At 44.3% G+C, this 24,829-nt stretch overlaps 1 protein-coding gene across 1 annotated transcript in view; it reads right to left on the bottom strand.

Annotated features, from left to right (window-relative positions):
- Nucleotides 1-13,909: 13,909 nt before the first annotated feature.
- The window catches only part of LOC135222933 (uncharacterized), a 21,056-nt gene continuing 10,136 nt past the window's right edge, over nt 13,910-24,829 (bottom strand). Inside the window, exons 2-5 of the mRNA XM_064261378.1 lie at nt 22,856-23,514; nt 22,506-22,698; nt 21,134-21,312; nt 13,910-20,433 (exon numbers count right to left, since the gene is read on the bottom strand). Of these exons, the coding sequence (XP_064117448.1) occupies nt 20,254-20,433; nt 21,134-21,312; nt 22,506-22,698; nt 22,856-23,514 (1,211 nt within the window). The 3' untranslated portion in view covers nt 13,910-20,253. The remainder of the gene's footprint in view (nt 20,434-21,133; nt 21,313-22,505; nt 22,699-22,855; nt 23,515-24,829) is intronic.

The following is a 24,829-nucleotide window of genomic DNA, read 5'->3' as shown; positions in this document are numbered from 1 at the left end:
CCAGGTGGAGACCTGTAGTGCTGGTGCGCTCTGGATGCTCTGTCCACGGGGACGTGACCTCAATGACAAGAGCATAGAGCCATACAAATGAGGGCAACGAAGCAACTGACCACCACCTGACCAACTATCCAAGACCCCCTGAACACTAGGCTAAGAGATGGGAGGTCTTCACCAAAACCTCACCACAACCAAAAACCACAACAACTAAAAACTAACCTAAACCTAACTAAGGGATAGGGAGAGAGCTACCTTCAGCCCCCAAGACTGTGTCTGCAGAAACGTATGGCCCAAGAGAACAAACAGTCCTCGTATATCGTTCTCACATCTCTCAAGTAGTGTGAGGCGAATACTGAATTGCTCCTCCAAAAGGTGGCGTCAAGGATGTCCTTGCTCGACATGTTCCTTTGGAAGGCAAGCGAGGTTGCGGACAGCTCTGACCTCATGAGCTTTCACTGCAAGAGGCTCAAATCGATCTGTGTGGAAGACGAATGAGCCTCTTTAATGACGTCCCTCAGAAAGAACGCCAATGCGTTCTGGATAATGGTATATCGGGTCGTTTAACGAACACCAGAGATTATCTTGAGGGACCTCGTACTTCTTTAGTCTTGTGGACATAAAACTTTAGAGCCCTGACAGGGCACAGGACTCTCTCAGGTTCTTGGCCCACAAGGCTTGTCATACCCTTGATTTCAAAGCTCCTTGGCCAAGGGTTCGACGGGTTTCATTCTTGCTAAGAAAGTGGGATCAAAGAGCAGACAGCATTGTCCCCTTTGAAGCCCACTCTCTTACAAATGGCCTGAATTTCGCTAACTCTCTTCGCCGTCGCCAGAGCAGTTAGGAAAAGAGCCTTCTTCGTCAAGTTCTAAGAGACGCTTCATGTAGAGGTTCGAAAGGACTCGACATTAACAGTCTAAGGACTAAATCCAAGTTCCAAGAAGGAGGCCTCGCCTGAGGTATCTTGGATTGTCTCAAATGATCTCAGGAGATCGTGAAGATCCCTGTTATCAGACAGGTCTAGTCCTCGTGACGGAAGACTGCCGACAGCATACTCTTATATCCCTTGATGGTCGGACAGCCAGCTTCTGTACATTCCTTAAAAACAATAGCAGGAAATCGGCTATCTGGCTCACAGAGGTAGTGGAAGAGGAAATTCCCTCCTTTCTACACCATGCCCTGAAGGAAGCCCACTTCGACGTGGTAAACAGCTCTCGAGGACGTTCTCCTAGCATTGGCGATCGCCTTTGCAGCTGCTTTTAGAAAAACCTCTCGCTCTGGCCAGCTTTTCGATAGTCTGAACGCAGTCAGACCCAGAAGCGGAGAGGTTTCGGTGATATCTTGCGAAGTGGGGCTGTATGAGTAGATCTTTCCTCCAGGGCAATGTCCTCGGAAAGTCTATGATGAATGACATTACCTCCGTGAACCATTCTTTTCGCGCGGGCCACATCGGGGCGATCAGGGTCAACCTCGTCCCTCCGATGCCGCGAACTTCCTTACTACTTCCCCCATGATCTTGAATGGCGGGAAGGCATACAAGTCATAGGTTCGTCCAGTCCCAGAGCAGAGCGTCTATCGCGACTGCTCCCGGATCCAGCACAGGGGAGCAATAAAGAGGCAACCTCTTTGTCCTTGACGTCGCAAATAGGTCGACTAACGGACACCCCCACAGTCTCCAGAGCTCTCGACAGACGTCCTGGTGCAACGTCCCATTCCGTCGGCAGGATCTGATCTTGTCGGCTGAGAAGGTCTGCTCTGACGTTCTGGACTCCTGCGATAAACCTCGTCAGGATCCTTATCCGTCTCGCATCTGCCCACAGCAGAATCTCCCTCGCTAAATAAAACAGAGGACGGGAGTGTGTACCTCCCTGCTTCTTTAGGTACGCAAGGGCTGTGGTGTTGTCCGAGTTGACTTGGACTACTTTCTCTGCAACCTTTTGTTGGAAGAACTGTTTTTAGCGCCAGAAAAAAAACCGCCGCTAGTTCCTTTACATTGATGTGCAGGACACCTGTTCCCCCCTCCAGGTGCCTGACACTTCCTCTCCCCTCCCAGTGTTGCTCCCCATCCGACACCGAGGCGTCGGAAAAACAACACTAGGTCTGGGCTCAGAAGCTTTAGGGAAAACCCCTCTCGAAACTTCCGAGGATCTAACCACCATCTTAGATGGTTCTTCACCGATTTGGTGATGAAAAGGGTCGCATTCAGATCCTCTCGACTCTCCATTCGTCTGCTAGAAAAACTGGAGAGGTCTGAGGTGTAGTCTTTTCAGGGAAACAAACTTTTCCAGCGAGGAAATGGTTCCCAGCAGACTCATCCATTCCCTCGCCGAGCAAGCTTCCTTCCCCAGGAAGGCCGAAAACTCTCTCTAAGCCTTGCAGCTGTCGTTCCTGGGACGGAAACGCTCGAAAAGCCATGAATCCATCTGAATACCCAGATACACGATGGGACTGTGTGGGGTCAGATGCGACTTTTCGAGGTTGACCAGAAGTCCCAGGGACTTCGCCAAAGCTAAAGTGAAGTGAAGGTCCTTCAGACACCTTTCTTCTGACGATGCTCTGATCAGCCAATCGTCGAGATTACAGGACACTCTTATTCCTGCAGAATGTAACCATTCTCGCTACGTTTTTCATGGAGCATGGTAAATACCATCGGAGCCGTGCTTAAACCGAAACAAAGGGCTCGGAATTGCCAAACTTTGTCCCTTAGCATAAACCTCAGAAACTTTCTTGAAAGAGGGTGGATAGGCACGTGAAAGTATGCGTCCTGTAGGTCCAAGGACACCATCCAGTCGCCCGGTCTTAAGGCTCCTAGAAACCGACTGAGGTGTTTCCATCTTGAATTTTTTCTTTCTACGAAAAGATTCAGGCTGCTACGTCCAAGACTGGACGCCACCCCGACGACTGCTTTGGTACCAGGAAAAGTCTGTTGTAGTATCCTGGTGACCCCAGGTCTAGACCTGCTCCACCGCTCTTTCATGATCATTTGATCCAAAAGATCTAAAAGAACCTGCTGTTTCTCCCCTTGATATGACGGGGAAAGATCTCTGGGAGTCGTAGAAAGAGGAGGAGGGTCCACAAAGGGGATCTTGTACCCCTGTCCACTATCTTGAGGGACCACGCATCTGTATCTCTCTCTCTCCACGCCCCACCGCAAAGAACCTCCTTTAGCCTGGCTCCGACAGGCATCTGAAGGACTTCTTCTCACTTAGAGGATTTAGGTTTGAAGGAACCTCTTCCTCTTGCAAGTCCTCTCCCTCGAGGAGCAGCTCTCGAGGAGGAGCGCTACGAAAGGGTTAACCTTCCTAGGAGGTCGTCCAGACGACGACGTGATAGGGACTGCGGGACGTCTTGAAGACTGGGCCAAGAGATCCTGGGTAGGCCTTCTCTTGTAGGCTCACTGCCAGGTGCCCTTACCATAGCCTGGGGAAGAGATGGCTCGAAAGAGGTGCAAAGAGAAGCTCTGCTTTCTGCGATGCAGAAACAGACCTCGCTGTAAAATTGCAGAAGAGCGCTCTCTTCTTGAGGAAAGCAGTGCCGAAATGAGACACTAACTCTTCCGAACCATCCCTGACGGCCTTGTCCATGCATGACAACACATTGGACAGCTCCCCCAGACTCAAAGAATCAGGACTCCTAGATTGAAGATCCAGGACTCCTAGGCACCAGTCTAGAAGTTAAAGACTTCCAGAGTCTTTAACAGACCTTTCATGTGATGGTCGATCTCCGTTGGTGTCCATGAAATCTTAGCGGACGATAAAAGGGATTCTCTTCTGGGCGTCTACCAGACTAGCAAAGTCCCCTTGGGAAGAAGACGGGATCTTAACTCCTACTTCAGATTTGGTCTCATACCAAATGCCGCCTTTCCCACTGAGTCTTGAAGGAGGAAGGGCGAAAGTCGACTTGCCCTGATCCTTCCGACGTTCCATCCAATCCTGCAATTTCTTGAATGCTCTCTTAGTGGACAAGGAAGTCTTCATCTCCACCACTTCCGAAACCTTGCCCGACTTCGAAGACGAAAACTGAGAGGGAGGAGACTTTAGGAGCTGCAGGCTGGAACTTCTCACCAAACAAAGAACGTAAAAGACGAACCAGCACCTTGTAGTCGGAAACCGACGAAACTGACGGCTGTTCTTCCTCCACTGAGTCCGCCGGACTACTAAACTCTCCTTCCTCCCGAAGAGGCAAAGGAGATTGAACCTCTGGAGAGGGCGTGCGCCCAACGGGTCTAGCCTTCAACAAAGGCTTTCGAGGAAGACTAACATCAGCCTCTTCAAAGCGACCGACCTTCTGTCGATCGTTAGAGCTCGAACCACGAAGAGCGTCCTGACCGCGCTGCGCGTCAAGAGAGGTTACTCTTAGTCTCTCTCAGGAGCGTCCTTACGTTTCACGCTCAAGCGTCCAGCTTTCGCTTTCAAAGCGTCCTTCTGAGCGCTCTCGAAAGCCTTCTCCACAGGCAAAGCGTCAAACAAAAAATCCCGACGAGCGTCTTCAAAAGCGTCCTGCCGAGCGTCTTCAAAAGCGTCCTCCAAGGCGTCCTGTCGAGCGTCCTCAAAGGCGTCCTGACGTGCGGGCGGAGACAGAGACGAACGAGGAGACAGAGAAGGAGACTGCCTCGTCCTCTTGACAGGCAGTCTAGCGTCCTTCCTTCGCTTAGGCTCAACTGCTGCTGGGCGAGTCTTTCGAGCCATTAAGGCCGACAATTGGTCTTGAAGCGACGCAAGAATACTCTTCGTAGGTGAAGAACCGAGAGGAGGTGAAGGCTGCGCTGCGAGAAGACGAGGGGCGGGGGGACGCTTCCTTCCTTCTCAAAGGTACAGCAACCTGCCTCTCCGAGGCGCGAGAGAAGAAGCGCTTCTCAGCGTCGTCGTCGTCCTCGGACGACGTCCGACCTCTCTTCTGTGGAGGAAACGCGTCATACGACGCAGGCGAAGACCGCAACGAGAGCGGAGAGAGGGGACGTAAAGCGTCCTCCCTAGGAAAAGTCCTTTTCAACGGACGCGAGTCACTCCGAGCGCTCCACCCCTTGCGCGGGGAGGGCGCCTCGGAGGACGAAAAACAGTCCTTAAGGATGCGAGCCTGAAGCACGCTCCTTGGCAGCCTGGAAGTAGCAACAGGTCCTGCCGAAGGGACGCCAGATCGGTGGGGAGCCCCCGTAACCCTCTTGCGGCTTTCGACATGCCCACTCCCTGAGTTCTGGGAGTCCGACAGAGGTCTAGACCTAGAGGCCCCCTCCACAACACTAGGGCACGATCACACACTTTACTTGAGCCGTTTTCAAGGGCCAACACTTTGGACTCTAGAGTGCGTAATGACTCTAGAATCAGAGAAAGGGCATTACCTTCTCCAGACAACAGAACTAGGGCCCTCAGGCAACAAACACAGGATTAGGTGAAGCAAATTTACTACGGTGTTAGAATAGGAGAAATGTTACTTTCCCTTACCTTTCGTAGAAGAACCGCTCTTGGAGGAAGCCCTCCTGATCCTATCGCGCTCCAACTTACGGCGATAGGATTCATACACCTTCCATTCATCCTCAGTCAAACTTTGCATTCAATGCAACGATCAACCAGCAAACAAACATGCCCCCTACACCCCATACATACTGTGTGGGGGTCTACCGATGATTTCGGTAGCCTCACCTTGCAATCACTTCTCACACACACTCTGAAGCTCACTGAACTTGATCCCGACATCACGTTCATAGAAAAGCCAATCCAAAATCCAAAAACAGTCCACTATCGCGTATGCCAATCCAACAATCCAGAGTCAAAACCAAAAGTCAATCCAGATACTTATAACGAGTCAAAATCCAAAAATCCTGGGCCGAGGTCTGTAAACAGGTGTTTGTTACCGACCGGCGACAGAAAAAATATGAATAGAAAATAAATGGGAATGGTTCCTGATATCCGCCTCCCAGCGGTCGGGGAATGGGTACTAGTTTTGAAATTCTGTCGGACTTCGGAGAATACAGCTATATATATATCTGCCAAGTAAGTTTTCATGAACAAATTGCAAATTTAAGATAATTTTCATTTTTCCTAATACAGTAGTCTCAGGATACGAAATTAATCCGTCCAAAGCAGCCTTCGTAACATGATTTTTTTGTATCTTGAACTACGTTTTACATGTAAATTGCCTAATTCGTTCCAAGCCCTACAAAAACACCACAGTAAATTTTATAATAAAGCTAAATTGACTAATACACAATGAAATAGTGCAACAATTTGGACCATTCAATACCTAACCTAACTGACTGACCTGTAAATAAAGTGTACTAGTGTACATGGTACAAGGAATACTTTACGTACATGTACATACATATGTAGTAAAATGTGGAACCTTACCTTTCGAGTGAGGCGATCTCCGAAAGTGGCAACAGAGGAGGAGGACAAATGGCAGAAAACATGAACACTTAACTTTACGAAACACATTAAAAAATGGCAGAAAACATTAACACTAAACTTTACAAAACACATTAACAAATGGCAGAAAACATTAACACTTCTTGATTATCTCCAACTTCGTTCTCCATAGAAAGCATCCTCTTCTTTCTGTGAACTTCAGCAAAATTCTTGGGACCCATAGCTAATAATGCAAGTAATTAAGTTCACACACCACACAATAAAGTAACTTACAGTACAATGAAAGTGAAATCACTAACACAACTTTACGTTAACAAATGAAATATATGTGAACGCACGAATTCCAGTGTTTACGATAACGCTGCCGCAAAAAATGGTCAAGGAACGCCTTTACATAGAGGCATGATGCTGACCAACAGGAGAGCAGGATCTTATGCCGGTGACTAGCATCAGGAACCAATGGGAGAGCGGGAGGATGGTGGCAAGTCTACTCAGTTGGCGGCGTGCGAGTTTTAAAATTGTTCTCGGTGGTCCGGGCGAATCTCGGACTTTACCCTTTCACAACCTGAATTATTTTCGGTATGCAGAGGCAAAAAAATCTTCGTCTTTGCTTTCGTAACTTGGATTTTTCATAAGTAGGAACTTCGTATGTCGAGGTTCCACTGTATTCAAAGCTGATTAACTCCAGCAAAAGGTGGTTCACTAGCTGAGGCTTGGTAACAAGGTAGTTAACTATGACAGGTGAGTGAGGCATGGAGGAACCACTCATTCACTCCAATGACATTATTTTTCACTTTTTCCATCGAGGGCAAAAGTGCAGTTAGTCCAGAGGAACAATGTTATTGTTATTATACAATTAAGTTTGTTCATACTTACCTGGCAGATATATATATAGCTGTATTTTCTGACGTCCGACAGAAATTTCAAAAACTCGCGGCACACGCAGTGGGCGGCAAGGTGGTAGTACCCATTCCCGCCGCTGGGAGGCGGATATCAGGAACCATTCCCATTTTCTATTCATATTTTTATTAATGCCTCTGTCTCCTGAGGGGAGGAGGGTGGGCACTTTAATTATATATATCTGCCAGGTAAGTATGAACAAACTTAATTGTATAATAACAATAACATTTTGTTCATGCCACTTACCTGACGATTATATATATAGCTGAATCACACCTTCGGATGGTGGGAAAAGACAGAATAGGATTTTTTGGGAAACTAAAATTAAGTAGATGATATACATCTTGGTTCCTTACCTGTTTGCAAAGTGACTGATGTGATACTGTCACGTAACGGCTGCTTTTGCTTAATTACAGAGTTGCCAGCCAGGTGGAGACCTGTAGTGCTGGTGCGCTCTGGATGATCTGTCAACGGTGCGAGACCTCAGCGTGACAAGATCATCGAGGCCATACAAATGAGGGCAACGAAGCAACTGACCACCACCTGACCAACTATACCACAGAAACCCCTTAAAACTAACTAACGGATGGGAGATCTTCACATAAGACTCACCACAACCTAAAAACACAACAACCTAACTTAACCTAACTAAGGAATAGGGAAAGAGCTACTTCCGGACCCCAATACTGTGTCCGCAGAAACGTATGGCCCCAGTGCATTACAATCGTCATAGATCGTTCTCACATCCCTTAGGTTAATGTGAGGCGAAGACGGAGTTGCTCCTCCAAAAGGTACAATCGAGGATGTCCTTGATTGACATGTTCTTTTGGAAGGCAAGAGAGGTAGCGACGGCTCGTACTTCGTGCGCTTTTACTCGGAAGAGGCTCAAATCAGTCTTCTGGAAAGATGAATGAGCCTCCCGAATGGTGTCCCTTAGAAAGAAAGCCACAAGCATTCTTCGATAAAGGTAACTCTGCCTCTTCACAGAGCACCAGAGGTTACCTGAGGGACCTCTAACCTCTTTAGTTCTATGCACGTAGAACTTGAGAGCCCTTACCGGGCAAAGGACTCTCTCTGGTTCTTGGCCCACCAGACTTGACATCCCCTGATCTCAAAAGTCTTCGGCCAAGGGTTCGAAGGATTTTCATTCTTCGCCCAGAAAGATGGGTTCAACGAGCAGACAGCATTGTCCCCTTTGAAGCCCATTAACTTGCTAAACGCTTGAATTTCACTAACTCTCTTAGCCGTCGCAAGAGAAGTTAGGAAAAGAGCCTTCCTTGTCAGGTTCCGAAGAGACGCTGTCTGAAGCGGTTCGAAAGTGTTCGACATAAGGAATTTCAGGACTACATCCAGATTCCATGAAGGGGGTCTCATTTGAGGAACCTTCGAGGTCTCGAAAGACTTCAAAAGGTCATGAATATCCTTGTTGTCAGACAGGTCTAGGCCTCTGTGCCTAAAAACCGCTGACAACATGCTTTTATATCCCTTGATGGTAGGGACCGCTAATTTCTGCACATTTCTGAGAAATAGCAGAAAATCAGCTATCTGGTTCACAGAGGTCGAGGAAGAGGAAACTCCCTCCTTTTTACACCATGCCCTGAAGGAAGCCCACTTCGACTGGTAAACAGCTCTTGTGGAAGCACGTCTCGCATGTGCGATTGCTCTCGCAGCTGCTTTCGAAAAAATCTCTCTCTCTGGCCAAGACTCAGAGCGGAGAGGTTTTGTGAAACCTTTCGAAGTGAGGCTGTTTGAGTAGATCTTTCCTCCAGGGCAATGTCCTTGGAAAGTCTACAAGGAAAGACATGACCTCTGTGAACCATTCTCTCGCTGGCCACATCGGAGCGATCAGGGTTAACCTTGTCCCTTCCGAGGCCGCAAACTTCCTCATGACTTCCCCCAGAATCTTGAATGGTGGGAAGGCATATAGGTCCAGGCCCGTCCAATTCCAAAGCAAAGCGTCCACCGCGATTGCCTCTGGATCCAGGACCGGGGAGCAGTAAAGAGGAAGTCTCTTGTTCCTTGACGTTGCGAATAAGTCGACCAGTGGACGTCCCCACAGCGTCCACAGGTCTCGACAAACGTCCTCGTGCAAGGTCCATTCCGTCGGAAGGACTTGGTCCCGACGACTGAGAAGGTCTGCCCTGACGTTTTGCACACCTGCAATGAATCTCGTCAGGATCGTTACCTCTTTCCTTTTTGCCCACAGCAGAATCTCTCTCGCTAGGGAGTACAACGTTCTGGAGTGTGTTCCTCCCTGGTTTTTTAAATAAGCGAGTGCTGTGGTATTGTCCGAGTTTATCTGAACAATCTTGTTCTCCAAACTCTTCTCGAAGAACTGCAGGGACAGAAATACTGCTGCCAGTTCTTTGACATTTATATGCCAGGCTACCTGTTCCCCTCTCCAGGAGCCTGACACTTCCTTCCCCCCTAGTGTTGCTCCCCATCCTGTGATGGAAGCGTCTGAAAACAACACTAGGTCGGGGCTCAAAAGACTTAGGGACACGCCCTCTTGCAGCTTCTGAGGGTCCAACCACCATCTTAGGTGGTTCTTGATCGGAATCGATATTCTCAATACTGCATCGAGATCGTCTTTGGCCTTCCACTCGTCTGCCAAGAAGAATTGGAGAGGCCTGATGTGCAGTCTTCCCAAGGAAACAAACCTTTCCAGCGAGGAAATGGTCCCCAGCAGACTCATCCATTCCCTCGCCGAGCAAGTCTCTTTCCTTAGAAAGGCTGAGATCTTTTCTAAGCCTAGCCGCTGACGTTCCTGGGACGGAAACGCTCGAAAAGCCACTGAATCCATCTGAATCCCCAGATACACGATGGACTGTGTTGGGGTCAGATGCGACTTTTCGAGGTTGACCAGAAGTCCCAGGGACTTCGCTAAGGCTAAAGTGAACTGCAAGTCCTTCAGACACTTCTCTCTCGACGACGCTCTGATCAGCCAGTCGTCGATGGTATAGGGAAACTCTTATTCCCGAAGAGTGTAGCCACCTCGCTACGTTCTTCATCACTACTGTGAACACCATCGGAGCCGTGGTCAGTCCGAAGCACATCGCTCTGAACTGCCATACTTTGTTGTTCAAGACAAATCTTAGATACTTTCTTGAAAGAGGGTGGATCGGGATGTGGAAGTACGAGTCCTTGCAAGTCCAAGGATACCATCCAGTCGCCCGGTCTCAACGCTCCCAGAACAGAATGAGGCGTCTCCATCGTGAATTTGATCTTTTCCACGAAAAGATTGAGCCTGCTTACATCTAGAACTGGACGCCAACCTGACGACTGCTTTGGTACTAGGAAGATTCTGTTGTAGAAACCTGGAGACCCCAGGTCCGCGACTTGTTCCACCGCTCTTTTGTCGATCATCTGCTGAAGGAGATCGAACAAGACTTTCTTCTTTTCTCCTTGGTAGGATGGAGAAAGGTCTCTGGGAGTCGTAGAAAGAGGGGGAAGATCTAAAAAGGGGATCTTGTACCCCTGCTCCACGATCTTGAGGGACCAAGAGTCCGTGTCTCTCTCTCTCCACGCTCCCGCAAAATACTTCACAGTCTGGCTCCGACTGGTGTCTGAAGGACATGCTTTTCACTTGGAAGGCTTTGGCTTAAAAGAAGCTCTTCCTCGTGAAAACCCTCTCCCTCGAGGAGCTGCTCTCGAGGGGGGAGCCCCACGAAAGGGCTTTACTTTCTTCGGCGGACGAACTGCAGCCGAAGAGGTTGAAGGTACGGCCGACCGTCTTGTAGACTGGGCCAAAAGATCCTGAGTAGCCTTCTCTTGTAAGCTGTTCGTCAGGTCCTTTACCAAAGTCTGGGGAAGAGATGGTTCGAAAGAGGCGAAAACAACAAATCCGCTTTCTGAGCTGGCGTCACCGAACGAGCTGTGAAGTTGCACAGCAAAGCTCTCTTTTTTAACAAAGCTGTTCCAAAGTGAGATACGAGCTCTTCCGAACCATCCCTGACGGCTTTGTCCATACATGCTAACACGCTGGACAGCTCCCCCAGACTAAGAGATTCTGGGCTTCTCGCTTGCAAATCCAGAACTCCCAAACACCAGTCAAGGAAGTTGAAGACTTCCAGCGTCCTGAGCAGACCTTTCAAATGATGGTCAGTCTCCGACGCGGTCCAAGTTACCTTGGCAGAGGGTAAAAGCGACCTCCTCTGTAAGTCTACAAGGCTGGAGAAATCTCCTTGAGCCGAAGAAGGGATACGAACTCCCACTTCGTCTTTGGTCCTATACCAAATGCCCCCTTTACCACTAAGTCTAGTAGGAGGCAAGGCGAAGGTCGTCTTGCCTTGGTCTCTCCTTCTTATCATCCAATCCTGGAGCTTCTTGAAAGCACGTTTCGTTGATAGAGAAGTCTTCATCTCTACAAACTCCGGGATTTTCCCAGTTTTCGATGAGAAAACTGTGAAGGAGGAGACTTGGGAGCTGCGGGCTGAAATTTGTCCTCAAAAGAAGAACGCAAGAGTCTAACTAGGACTTTATAGTCCGAGATAGAAGGGGCTGTAGCAGGTTCCTCTTCACCCGATTCAGCCGAACTACCTAGTTCTCCTTCTTCTCTAAACGGAAGAGGAGAACGTCTGTCAGGAGAAGGCGTCCTATTGGCGGGTCTTAGCAAGATCAAAGGACCCCTATCCTTGCAAGATGCAGCCTTATTACGGCTGTCTTCTTTATGACGCTTACTGCTCGCTGATGGTAGAGCGTCCTGAGGCGGACGAGCGTCTTCAGCGCCTTCCGCGGCAGTCTCACCTGCCCGAGAAGCGTCTTTACCTCTCTTCGCTGGCATACGTGCCTGAGCGCGTAAAAAAGCGTCTGGGGGTAAGACTTCTTGTTCAGAATCCCCAAAAACGTCTTGAAAGGAGGCCTGAACGTCCTGGCGAGCTTCCTGCCAAGCGTCCTGTCTAGCGTCCTGGAGAGCGTCCTGCCGAGCGTCCTGTGTAGCGTCCTGGCGAGCGTCCTGACGAACGTCCTGCCTAGCGTCCTGCCAAGCGTCCTGACGAACGTCCTGCCTAGCGTCCTGCCAAGCGTCCTGACGAGCGTCCTGACAAGCGTCTTCTTTGTCCAGAACGTCCCGCCGAGCGTCCTCGTACAGAGCGTCTTCAAAAGCGTCCTGACGTAACGTCCTTCTATAAGACGAACGAGATCGGCGAATCGCTGAAGGAGAAGCGATCGGCGAACGAGACGCAGGAGGTGAAGGAGACGGAGACTGCTTAGTCCTCTTGACAGGCAGTCTAAGGTCCTTCCTCCGCTTAGGCTCGACTGCTGCTGGGCGAGTCCTCTGAGCCATAAGCGAGGATAGCTGGTCCTGAAGGGACAAAAGAATGTTCTTCGTCGGAGAAGAATGAGCAGAGGAAGCAGGACTGGTCCTGTGAGAAGACGAGGGGCGAGGGGACGCCTCCTTCCTTCTCAAAGGAACAGCTACCTGTTTCTCAGGTATACGCGCCTGTGCGCGCAACCTAGCGTCCTCATCGGAGGAGATCCTACCTCTCTTCTGAGGCGGAAAGACATCATAAGCGTCTTCCGACGAAAGCGGCGAAAGAGGACGTGAAGCGTCCTCCGCAAGAAACGTCCTCTTTAACGGACGAGTGTCTCTCCGAGCGCTCCACCCCCCTTGCGCGGGGGAGGACGCTTCGGAGGACGAGAAGCACTCCTTCATGACGCGTGCTCGTGCACGGTCCTTGGCAGCCTGGGTCTTTGCTACATGGTCTGCCGAAGGGACGCCAGATCGGTGGGAAGCCCCCGTAACCCTCTTGCGGCTTTCGACATACCTCCTCCCTGGGTCTTGGGAGTCTGATAGAGGTCTAGGCCTAGAGGCATTATGGGGCCGATCTGACGCCCCCTCCACAACACTGGGGGCACGATCACACACTTGCACCGAGCCAGTTTCTAAGGCTTTCACTTTGGTCTCCAGAGTGCGAAGAGACTCCAAAATCATAGAGAGAGCATCCGCTCCTCCCGACACAGAATCAGAGCCCGAAGGCAACACAGGTTTAGGGGTTGTAAACACTACAGGTGTTAGTGCAGGAGAAACGTTAGTCTTACCTTTGGAAGAACCACTCCTTGAGGAAGACCTCCTGATCCTATCGCGCTCCAATTTAAGGCGATAGGACTCATATGCTCTCCATTCATCATCAGTCAATTTCTCACATTCATTGCACCGATGATCAATCAAACAATTAAGCCCCCTACAACTCATACATACTGTGTGGGGGTCTACCGATGCTTTCGGTAGCCTCACCTTACAATCAGCCCTCACACACACTCTGAAACTCACAACACTTGATCCAGACATATCTTATAGAGAAAAGTCAATCCAAAATCAAAAATGGTCCACTATCGCGCATGCCAATTCAACAATCCAATTCAATACCAAAAAAAATCAATCAGATACTTAAAAGCGAGTCAATTTCCAAAAAATCCTGAGCAGAGGTCTGTAAACAGATGTTTACTGACCGGCGACAGAAAAAAATATGAATAGAAAATGGGAATGGTTCCTGATATCCGCCTCCCAGCGGCGGGAATGGGTACTACCACCTGGCCGCCCACTGCGTGTGCCGCGAGTTTTTGAAATTTCTGTCGGACGTCAGAAAATACAGCTATATATATATCTGTCAGGTAAGTGGCATGAACAAAATTATGATTAAACACTCCAGCGTTGTACATCAAGAAAAAATACATAACATACTGAATCATGCAATTGTTCATGGAAGCCCTGCACAGACACAAAGATTTTGATTTTATGTTTATTTAATTTTTAATATGTAAATTACAAAATGGTAGCTATTTGTTCAACATAAAATTACCAGACAATCCCACATAAACAAACATGCAATGCAAACAGTACTATACTTTATATTTCAAGCCTACCTAAATTATTGCATTCATTACTCTGTAGTACTGAAAATAATATCGGTATGCATATTTACCAGCTTACAGTCCCTCTCAAAACTTGAAAGAATGACACAGAATAAGAGAGAAGAGAAAATGAGCAGATGTGCACATGACTGCTACACCAGCTCTGAGATAACATGCTGGCTATACTACTGGTCCTTCACTAATTACAGATTTCATAATTTATCAGGAGATCAGACTCCTAAACTGCCCATTGAGTTGTGGTGCCAGGTTATCTCTGCTGTCTCATAAAGAGGTGGGGAAAACAGCTTGGATGAGCAACTAAAAAAAAATATTAAATTTGCCATCCACAATTTAAAGTCCTTTTCCTCTTTCACCAGTGCATCACATGAGTAACTAAAGACTGGAGCAGCTGAAGCAACAATGAAACAATTGAGAGACCAGGTGGTGAGAAGTAGCTCCGCTCATGAATGAGCCCAATAACCTTATGAAAGTCTCTCCAACTTCGTCCTGCATGGAGTGACTTTTTTGGATCCAATGGAATCCTCGAGACAAATGTCCTGTATGGAGTGAATCCTTGGATCCAATGGAATCCAAGAGACCAAGAAGGTTACTCTGAAGCAGAGGGAGAGGACACAACAGCCCAATCCAACCCTGCACCTGATCTGAGGATCATGATGTGTGTAAAGTGAGCCCCAGACACAGGCAAGCAGGAGAGTCCACTGCAGGGGTACTGATTGGTGCATGGGCTAGGTTAACTCCAAGCCTTGCACGCTCTGACATGGACCAATCTGGTATCAAGCACAAAAGTGCAGCAATGCTTGTGACAGTCCAGGACTGGCCACAAGTACATCTAGGATGAGCTGAACTAACTTTTAAAAACTAACTCTTCCCGTACTTCTACTAGAGATGCACTAGTAGAGGTACAGTAGTTGGAAGTAACTTGGGTTGCACACTGCCGACCAGGTACGAACAGAATCATTCTCTGCTGATTGGTCATGAGCAAACTTTGGAGCTGAATCACCTGCAACACCTATGATAACCTAGCCCTCAAACAGGTGCTGGGAATGCCTTCATGCAGACAGAACAGTGACAGCTGCAAGACATCTTGGCCTTCTTCCTACACATCAACCAATCTAGAGATAGGGATGAAGAGGTGGAAGACAACAAGAATAGGAAACACAAAGGTGCTTGTTTAACTTTTTACAGCTGGGTCTCTCCAACCCCTCCCACACCCACCAAGGACAAGATCAAAGAAGCAATCTCCAAAGGGACAGGAGCAGGGGCTGCTAGAGCATCCACAACAAGAATAATACAATCATCTGAGAGGCAACTGCCACAGCTGTGAGATCCATCTAGACTAAAACAGGCGAGGGACTTCTGCCAGAGCCAAATGTCCCATAACAGTGAGGAGGGAAGGGTATTACAGAATGTCCAAAGTAGAACACAACACCTTCAGTCACTCCTTTTTCTCATGGAGACACCTTAGTCAATACGGCAAAGCCTGAGAAGCTGGAACTGAAGCAGGGGCTATGAGGTCACAGGAACTGCAATAGTACCAAGTTCCAATCAAAGAGAGTCCAAGTAAATTGCCATCTGGTCAGCACATAAGGACACTGTTCCAACAGTAAAAGCAAGGAAAAAGGCTTGGTGTAGAACAGTAGAGAACTGAGGTACACTGCATCATAAGACAGAGATGGCATTTCCTATGGCTTCAACCAGTACTTCTTCCACTGGACATGTGACCACAAGATACAGTCAACACAGTTCAATCATGATGTCACCTCCTGACCTCTTCAGAGAGAACAGACAGAATGAGTATCAACAGTTATGCACAACACAAAGGTTTACTCCCTGGGCATCTACTCTGATGACAGAATGAGTATCAACATTTATGCATAAACATAAAGGTTCACTCGCTGGGCATCTACTCTGATCATTCTCATACGTAATCAGAAGAATCATCAGGCATCCTTATTCTTACAACAGTCATAAATGTGATGAAGAAGGCAAGGACATTTATCTTTCAAACAGAGAAATACTTAAAATCACCAAAAGTCATGGTGAAGTGAAGCACAAGAAATCTGTTGACCCAAGTGATGCTGTTAGCCCAGTGAATGGGGGGTTCCCATGCTCTTCAACTCTCCTGATCCTAGTTAACTACCTACTTTATTTTCAAGTTCAACAACTGGACCATAAAGGATCTCAGGTTTGTATTCTTGTAAGAACAAATACAAACAATGCTATAGTATACAATTCATGAAATACCATAGCACTATAAGAGTAAGAACATACAACAAGCAATGCTATATGTAATTTATGAAATATTGTAGCACTGTAAGACTGTACATACCTTGAAAAATGCACAACCCTGGATGACAAACAAGAACAATGCTGCTGAGATGTTTGACATCACTGGTTTGGGCTACCAAGCTTCCTACTTCTTATCATCCAATGAGACCAAGATTAATGTAAGTAAAAGTTCCATGATAAGGTGCAAAATACAGCTACAGTATTTACATTTTAGCCTGTGAGATTATTTATCTACTAATCTAATCCGGTATACCAAAAAGAATGAGACTTACCTCAAGAATGCCTTACACAGCTATGTTCAGATATAAGATCCACAGCATACACTATTGTGCCCACTGAGAGACAGTAGTTTCATCCTGTATGGTCTGGCAGAAATAAATATGGAAATCTATATACCAACCAGCCATCATTCCGATAGAAAGGATGAGGTCCATGAAGTCTAATAACGTTTGCAAAATCAATTTTAGAACCCTTGAATCCTAAAACTTTTGCAAAATCAATTTTAAAATCCTTGAATCCTAGAAGTGGATCATCATGTGGGATTTAATGAGGATATAAACAATGCATATTTGAAAAAGGTACAAGGACTGAGGGCAAAACCCATGGTAATCCATTCATATACTGTACAAATTAAAGAACTGTAAAATATCTTTGACAACTGAACCTTGAACAAAAACTGTATCTCAATTCTCAATGCAATTATTGCATTTAAGAAATTTATAACTCACTGATACTAAATTGTAACAGCCATCACAAGATGCAACATTCAAAATTATAAAATGGTTTCCTCAAACCTCCTTTCTGTGGCTCCAAGAAAAGCAGTAATAACATACTTAACATGGATTAACCACATCTCGGCCTTCAACTCGCTCTGCATAATTCCACTCACTACCAGTGTCCAACAAGTACTATTTAAAAGTACAGGAATGACCCTATAAAAAGTCAGTGACAATACAGGATGATACAAAGGCTTCTGAATGCTACATATTGATACAAACAATAGACTGATGTTACCACAATGGAAGGCAGGGGTTAACCAGATGCGTTTATAAAAATACTGTGCAAAAAAATCATAGGTAATTCAATTTATCACTTGCCATACAATGTTCAAGGTTATTTTGTCACTGCAACAATGGTGGTGCAGTTTTAAAACTACAGTATTTTTTCTACCAAATTTAAAGTCTGAGCAGTAAGGCATATTGCATTCATGAAAATTACATTTTTAAACAGTTCCATTTGCCTTTCATGACTTGAAATGATCACAGCCAAAAAAATTCTTTTGTCCTTTACCTCAAGTAAATTTTACTAAAATGCTCATTGGTATTAATTGTCCTTTTCTCACCAATTACATCACTCCCAGCACATGAAATAAAGATTAAAATTTTGATACAATTGCTACTGACTTTTTGTACAAGTTCTCTCCTAGAAGATTTAAGTAATTTTGAAAACATAATATGACTGCAAGTTTTGCATCCAAAAAATGCAAAATTCAAAAAAACTTCATTGTACCGATTCAATTTATATGAAAACACAGCAATCAATAACATACCACCCAACCTCTGAAATAAGATGGGCCACATTTAGAAACTAACTCAAAAGTTGCTTGAAACTCATCATCAAGGTAATCTTGTCTAAGAGTTTATTATTAAGTGCAGGTAGAGCCACTTAATAATTTTCATCTAAAACTGAAATAAAATTAATCTAAAGGCATATCCTCTCATATAACTTAACTAATAAGTTGTCTAACCCGAATCAGACAACTCTCCAAAAATATTTATACAGTTATTAAGACCAGGAATACTTGAATTCTAACTTATCAAAAGACTGACCATCAATTCAATAAGAGGTTTTTTTGGATTTACTTGTTTTGCAAAATAAAATTTATCACTAACTTCATCAGAATACTTTGATTAGCAATTTCATTCACCCTTGCATCATAAGTCTCAGATTTCCCATACACATTAAAACAAATCAGCTATCATTTACATCACTAACCTTTTCCAAATACCTGTATGTACTGCCTTCTCTGAAATACCTCAGGAATTAATTATTTGGCTGCAAATACTCTACATTAGCTTGTCCAATTTTATAGTTACCCTAGACCTGAAAGCAACAAGCCTCCTAACAGTCTTGTTAGGCTTCCTACCTTAGTCTACTTGTTTAATATTGTAAATATTGTAGGCCTATTCCTGACAGCATCCTCTTCCATTTCTATCACTGTTAAAAATGTATCAAAAGCCAAAAATCTTCACAAAGAAACAAAACAAACTGCTGTACATATGGTGGCTTAAGTATGAAAATATTCAACAGCCTACACTGCCTTATATAAAAATTGCAGGTATAAACAGGATCTTTAGGGTTATTATCATGCTCAACACGAAAACATGAGGTTTCACTCACATTCTAAGGTTTGTGCTACAGAGGAACACGAGCAATGAGCCAATGACACACAAAACAAACTTGTAAAATTTGACAGGTCGGTTGCTCAGCCGGACCACCTTGCCTTTATAACAGCACCTTTGAAAACCTTTAGAGTATTCTCTTTTATAAACCACACAAATCACGTGAAACAAAATGAAAAAAATTAAAGCACTGATTTTTTCTGAACAGTGTGTCAATTTAAGAAACAAAAGAGGCAATAAATATGATACAGATCATTACACCAGATTAACACCTCCAAGCACTAACAGATATGTATAAGAGCCGTAGCTGATAGCTTCCTAATATGTTACATTCAGACCGTAATAACAGGAAGAACAAATAAGGTAACAATGGAATTTAAAGACCATAATAATATATTTCATAAATTCACAGAGTTCTTGATTGTGTATTGTCTTCAAAATCTTCTGAGATTTTTATCTTTCCTCAACCACTTCTAATAATACAAAAAGTATGGTTTGGTTACACATACAGTAAGTAATGAATACAGAGTATAAGCTAGAATTTCCTCAAAGAATGAAAAAATTACATTTCTCTCTATTTCTTTTTTTTAACATCAGTAGATGTACGGTATGTCTGTAAAGCACTGCCGAGCATTAACCCGCAACGCGTTTGCGAGTTGCGAGCTTGCGACATTGTGAGTCAGTCGGCTCTCTGGTCTCGTACAATAAAGTCCTGTCATCAAATTTCCTGTTTATTCCACTGTCAATTATGAAGAATTGTTTGTGACAGATAAACTTCTACTTTGTGTTTTGGGCTGAGTCCATGAAATATGCACAAAAAGTATAGGATTTTGCTCCCATTGGGATTTTCCTATTTCAATAATCAAGTTCCAATTAAACGCATTCCAGATTCTTTTTTAAAAAGGCACAAAATGTGAAGAGGATAAATCTTTAAAAACTCTTAAAGTATGGCGGTATTTTAGACATTGCAAAAGTCCTATCTTTTTCAAACGATCTAAGGGTTTGAAAAACTTCAGTTCTGGCCACGCAACAAAACTGGTGCAGAGTTCGTGTTTCTCTCTCTCTCTCTCTCTCTCTCTCTCTCTCTCTTCTTTTCTAATCAACAGATCAAGTGAAGACTAGTAAGGAGTGTTAGCAATTCAGAGTGATCGCAGAAATAACTACTCGCTTATAGATAATTGATATCTAGATTTTGGTAATACTTTCCAAAGATGTTACGCTTTTTATATAAGCATAAAAGTACACTCGTAAAAATGCTCGTTACACTTTTTATATAAGCATAAAAATACACTCGTAAAAATGCTCGCGGCTGCTATAAAAACATTCAGTCTCTCGATACTAGACGGAAAATTAAATCAACCGTAGCTTAGGGAAAAAGTCGCCAGAAATTCACCCCATTCTGAAATTCAAGTCATCACTGATCGTCATAGCTTTCATTCAGGAACTATGGCATCGCCATCCAAGTAAATGGACGATCTCTGCTTTAAGTGAATGATCTCCGGTTTCCTTTGGAAAAGGACTGTACGCAGGTTGGCAGCCTCTTCTCTCATGGTGGCTACTTGGGCACGCAAGATGGCGTTTTCACGCTCTAGGAATCCCGCCCTTTCAGCAATCTGAAGAAGAAGAACATCTCAAGAACATGTCTCTACGCCCTCACTCATTTTAACTTAATAATCTTTGCTGCTAAAGGATATTCCTAGATTCTGCAATTCATTGTTATAATAAATAGTATTTTACTTGGGGAAAATGTAATAAAGTTTATGGTATATGCAACATTAGTTTTCGTTGGGGATTTAATATTCCTTCAAAGAAAAAGATGAACTACCTAATAATCAGTCTACTGCTAATTGTGATAAAAGGAAAACTACATCACACAAAAATATGTAACAGGTACTGTTATCACCAGAGCTATAGAAGCCAATTAAATTGTTTGCAAAGCACAAAAATTAAGCTCAGAGAAAGCAAAGCAAATCGTTATAAGATCTCTGAGAGAGAGAGAGAGAGAGAGAGAGAGAGAGAGAGAGAGAGAGAGAGAGAGAGAGAGAGAGAGAGAGAGAGAGAGAGAGAGAGAGAGAGAGAGAGAGAGAGAGAGAGAGAGTCATCATGTTCTTCACAATACCTAGAAAAATACAAAACTGAAATATATGGACCTCTGCAATAATCACATAACTTGAGTAGACGTGTGGTCCGTCTATGGTACTCGAGACTCTTTAAGACAATAAACGAGTTCTAATGAATTATAATGCATTTGTGAGTCTCTTGATGTTAAAAGCAGGCAAAAGTGCCAAGTACCAAAGTAACAAAGGTACTCACCAGGTCCTCCCGTTTCTTCCTATTGTCTCTGGATTTTTTGGCTGCCAGATTGTTACGTCTTCTTCTCTCAAAGTACTTGTCGTCCTTCTGAGATTCTGGAATGGGTCTCTTTTCACCTCTGGGTCGACGCGAACCGGTGGACACAAGTGCCCTAGCGAACAAATCTGAGGCAGATTCTCCTGGGGGGAAATGAATACTTAGATTATCCGAGCCTTAGAAATAAGAAGAAAAAAATTCTTACGAATTCAAGGGTGCATGGTAGAGTATATTATACTTGCACGTGCAAGGAAGGACTGCTGCATTAGTACCCATAACTGAGGGTTCTGGGATGATTAGTCCTATCATCTGACGCACCCGCCTATTTTTTCCCCCATCTTTTAACCGTGTAAGAATCAGTAAAATTATTTGTTTTTAAACAAGGAATTCTTCTCATACTATGGGCGAAAATTAATATACTGACTTCATTCCTCACGGGAAAAAATTCTGGCTTTTTGCCATTATTATCAATTGGGTCCGCAAAGCACACATTGTTCCTCTCTCATGCGGGTCTCAATGCACAAGGTAGTGTGATTAAATTGTAGTTCTGAATGGTTCCTTAAAGAGTTTGTCGAGCAGGGTCTCTACCATGTAATCTACTTTGCTTAACAATTTCCACAACACTGATTCGAACTTGATTTACCAAATCAATGAGCCCCTGAATCTTCTCAGATTCTCTTTTATGTCAAAAGATGGTCTTGGTGGTTCATTCTGTTTACGATGTGCACATTATTATGCTGGCCCCTGTTTCCTGGGACCAAATGACCACCTTCCTTCTGGTAATCTCACTTCTCACTACTACTGTGCCGTCTATAATCCTCTGACGATTCCATTCGGAGCTTGTTTCTTTGCCTTCACAAACATTTCCATTTTTTTCCCGCCTTGTATAAGCCTAAGTCTTATGGTCTTAGAACAAGTCTACCTACAACGGAGAAGGAACGTGCAGAGTAGTAGGCCATCTCCTTTGGGTGTGAGGCTATCACCATGAAAACAAGCAGAATAAAACTGGCGGAAGACTCCAGGAACTAAAAATTACCTCTGCAAACGGATCGCTGATCACAAAATATCCGTCTATTTTTTTCTTATAGTCAATGCATCAGAAGGGTTCGAGATTTTTAAAGTACTAAAGTACTCCCTATTTCCATTTGGCTCAGAATTAAATTCGGTGATGTTGAAGTCATGGTCCTAGCGTTGTCCTTCTACACTTTATATAATAGTAAAACTAAGTTTATTATCATTCAGAACTGCATATGTAACTGGAAACAATCAAATACCATCTATTGTAGCAATATTTACAAGCAATATAAAAATAATGGTCAAATGGTGTGTCGCTTACCCTTCCCTACGATGGGCATATTAGACATCTCTTGAACGGGGATACTCTTCTTGGAAAAGCTCTTTTGAACGATATCCATCACGACTTGGCTATCTTCTGTCGCCACTTCTTGCTTGGAGTGTTTCAAAATGTGCGTGAATAGAGCTATCTCTTGGTCTTCTGTAAGCCCTATGCCAGGTTCGTCGATAACGCTCTGTGGAAAACAAGAAATTCTACATGATATTTATTTTTAAAATATAATAAATCATTCTTTTATCGACCCGTTACAAGCATATTTTAACAAAGCTTTTCGCTCTCAAAAATTATTCAGATTATTATAGCCGGGATCTACCTTATCATGTCCAGCTTACCATGAGGTTGTGGTTATTTTTGTAAGACTGAAGGCATTCCTCTTCTCGCAAACTATTCAGTTCTTCTGCAGCAATAGAACTGCGCCCAGAGTCTTTCTCTGTGCCTGCGTCAAACCTCGACTTCAAAGTTCCTTGCCCTGGCAATTGTTGGCTATCGCAGGATATTGAAGGACCAGCGCTTAGAGCCCCAAATTCTTCCTTCGTCTGGAAGTTGAAAGATGTCTTAACTTTGGCAGAATAGTCTATCGGTTCCTCTTGTGACAGGGTATTGTGCAGTGGCGCACAACTCACAGACCGTTTGCTAGAAGTCTGGCAGAAGCGCTGGATTTTATGATAGGTTATGACAGATGGATGCTGCCTTACGGCGCTAAGTGTTTCAAGTAACTGGTGGAATGAGTAATCAGGACGTTCAATTGCTAGACAGGAAACAAGTCTCTCGAAGGGTCCTGGCGCATCTTCCTCGTTTAGAGATGAAAAAACGTCACTCGAGGCAGTCTGAGTCAGTGATGGAAGAACAGCTTCCAAATCCTGTGGCCTGTCTGGAAGAAGAGCCACGGCATTTGATGCAATGTCAGTGCTAGACCCTGACGCCACCAAGGTAGACACTCTGCCTATATTCGACGTGGAGGGTTCCGGACTGCTTCCACTGTCACTTAGTCCTATTAAATAAAGAAAGAAAATATATGAGACTGTCTGTGAAAAGATTGTCATAGAGTCGTGGCAATAAAATGAGTAAGTTTAGAGAACTAAAGTTAGATGTATCTGTGATTTTACTGTATGGCAAAATTCGTTCGATGGTCTGATGGATGTCTGCGATTAGGATAATGCCTGAACAACGCAATACTCGAGATAAATCCGTGTTTATGTAGTGATGGTACTAGAACCAAGTCAATCAGTAAAAGACATACAGACGTACAACTAAATGTAATGAATACCAAGGTAATATAAGTGATGCATTTCAAACTTGTGATTCGTTATCATCACCAATTCCGCTATATCCTAATTACAACGATCAAATGATATTTTCGAAAAAAAATAATGATTTTTATAGCTGAAGTTTGCACTCATATTGTCCATAACTTTACACAGGAGATTAAGTGGCCATAAACCTTCCTCCTGGGTAAATGTTATTACATTTTGCACTCACTTAAAACCTACAAAGTCTTCCAGTGTCTCAGACTTTTGATGAAAAAAAGGTTAGTGAAACTATAGCTGTTGCCACTTCACGCGTAATTCATCGTATTAGCGAAAACTTATTGCTGATTCTAAAGACATCAAGCTAATTTTGTGTATGGGCATTTGCCATTGTTGAATTTTTACTGCAACGACGTACAAAGGATTCCTCTCCATAATGTTCATAGCAGTCCAATGTCTTTTCTGGAACTGGTCACTTGATTCTGTATTTTGAAGAATCAAATTTCCCCTCGTTCTTCTTCCAGCGAAAATGAAGTAGAAATTATGTCGTCAACATAAGTGCGAATGTCCAGTCCACAGACACTCAAGTCAAGTGTTTATTTCAAGCTGGCCGTATTGAACAATGACAAGTGGAAGACAGAAACGTCCATTAGCTAATTAATTAAAAATACTTAGTGTAGTGAGATATGCTACGAAAGAAAAACTGCATGGCATCCATTAACAAGACAACAATGCTCCAAAATATGTGGGGCAGCAACATAAAACATAGTTACAGAACGTTTACCAATAGAATGAAGATATTTTCGATAAAAACCTAAAAACAAATTTTAAATAAAATAAAAACTGCAACGATAAATCAGCCAAAAGCCACGTAGCACATTAATTAAGGAAGTATAACTATTGCAACAATAATAAAAAAAAAAAAATAAAACGTGCACCGTATATACTTATTGCAACAATAATAAAAAAAAATAAAAAAATAAAACGTGCACCGTATATATACTTAGGGCGTTTTCACCCATAAAAATAAAACTAGAACGCCCGTAAATTAAGACCACG

This window comes from Macrobrachium nipponense, chromosome 8 (genome assembly GCF_015104395.2).
Source record: "Macrobrachium nipponense isolate FS-2020 chromosome 8, ASM1510439v2, whole genome shotgun sequence".
In the NCBI taxonomy this organism is placed as follows: Eukaryota; Metazoa; Arthropoda; class Malacostraca; order Decapoda; family Palaemonidae; genus Macrobrachium; species Macrobrachium nipponense.
This window is presented reverse-complemented; position numbering and strand designations above follow the sequence as displayed.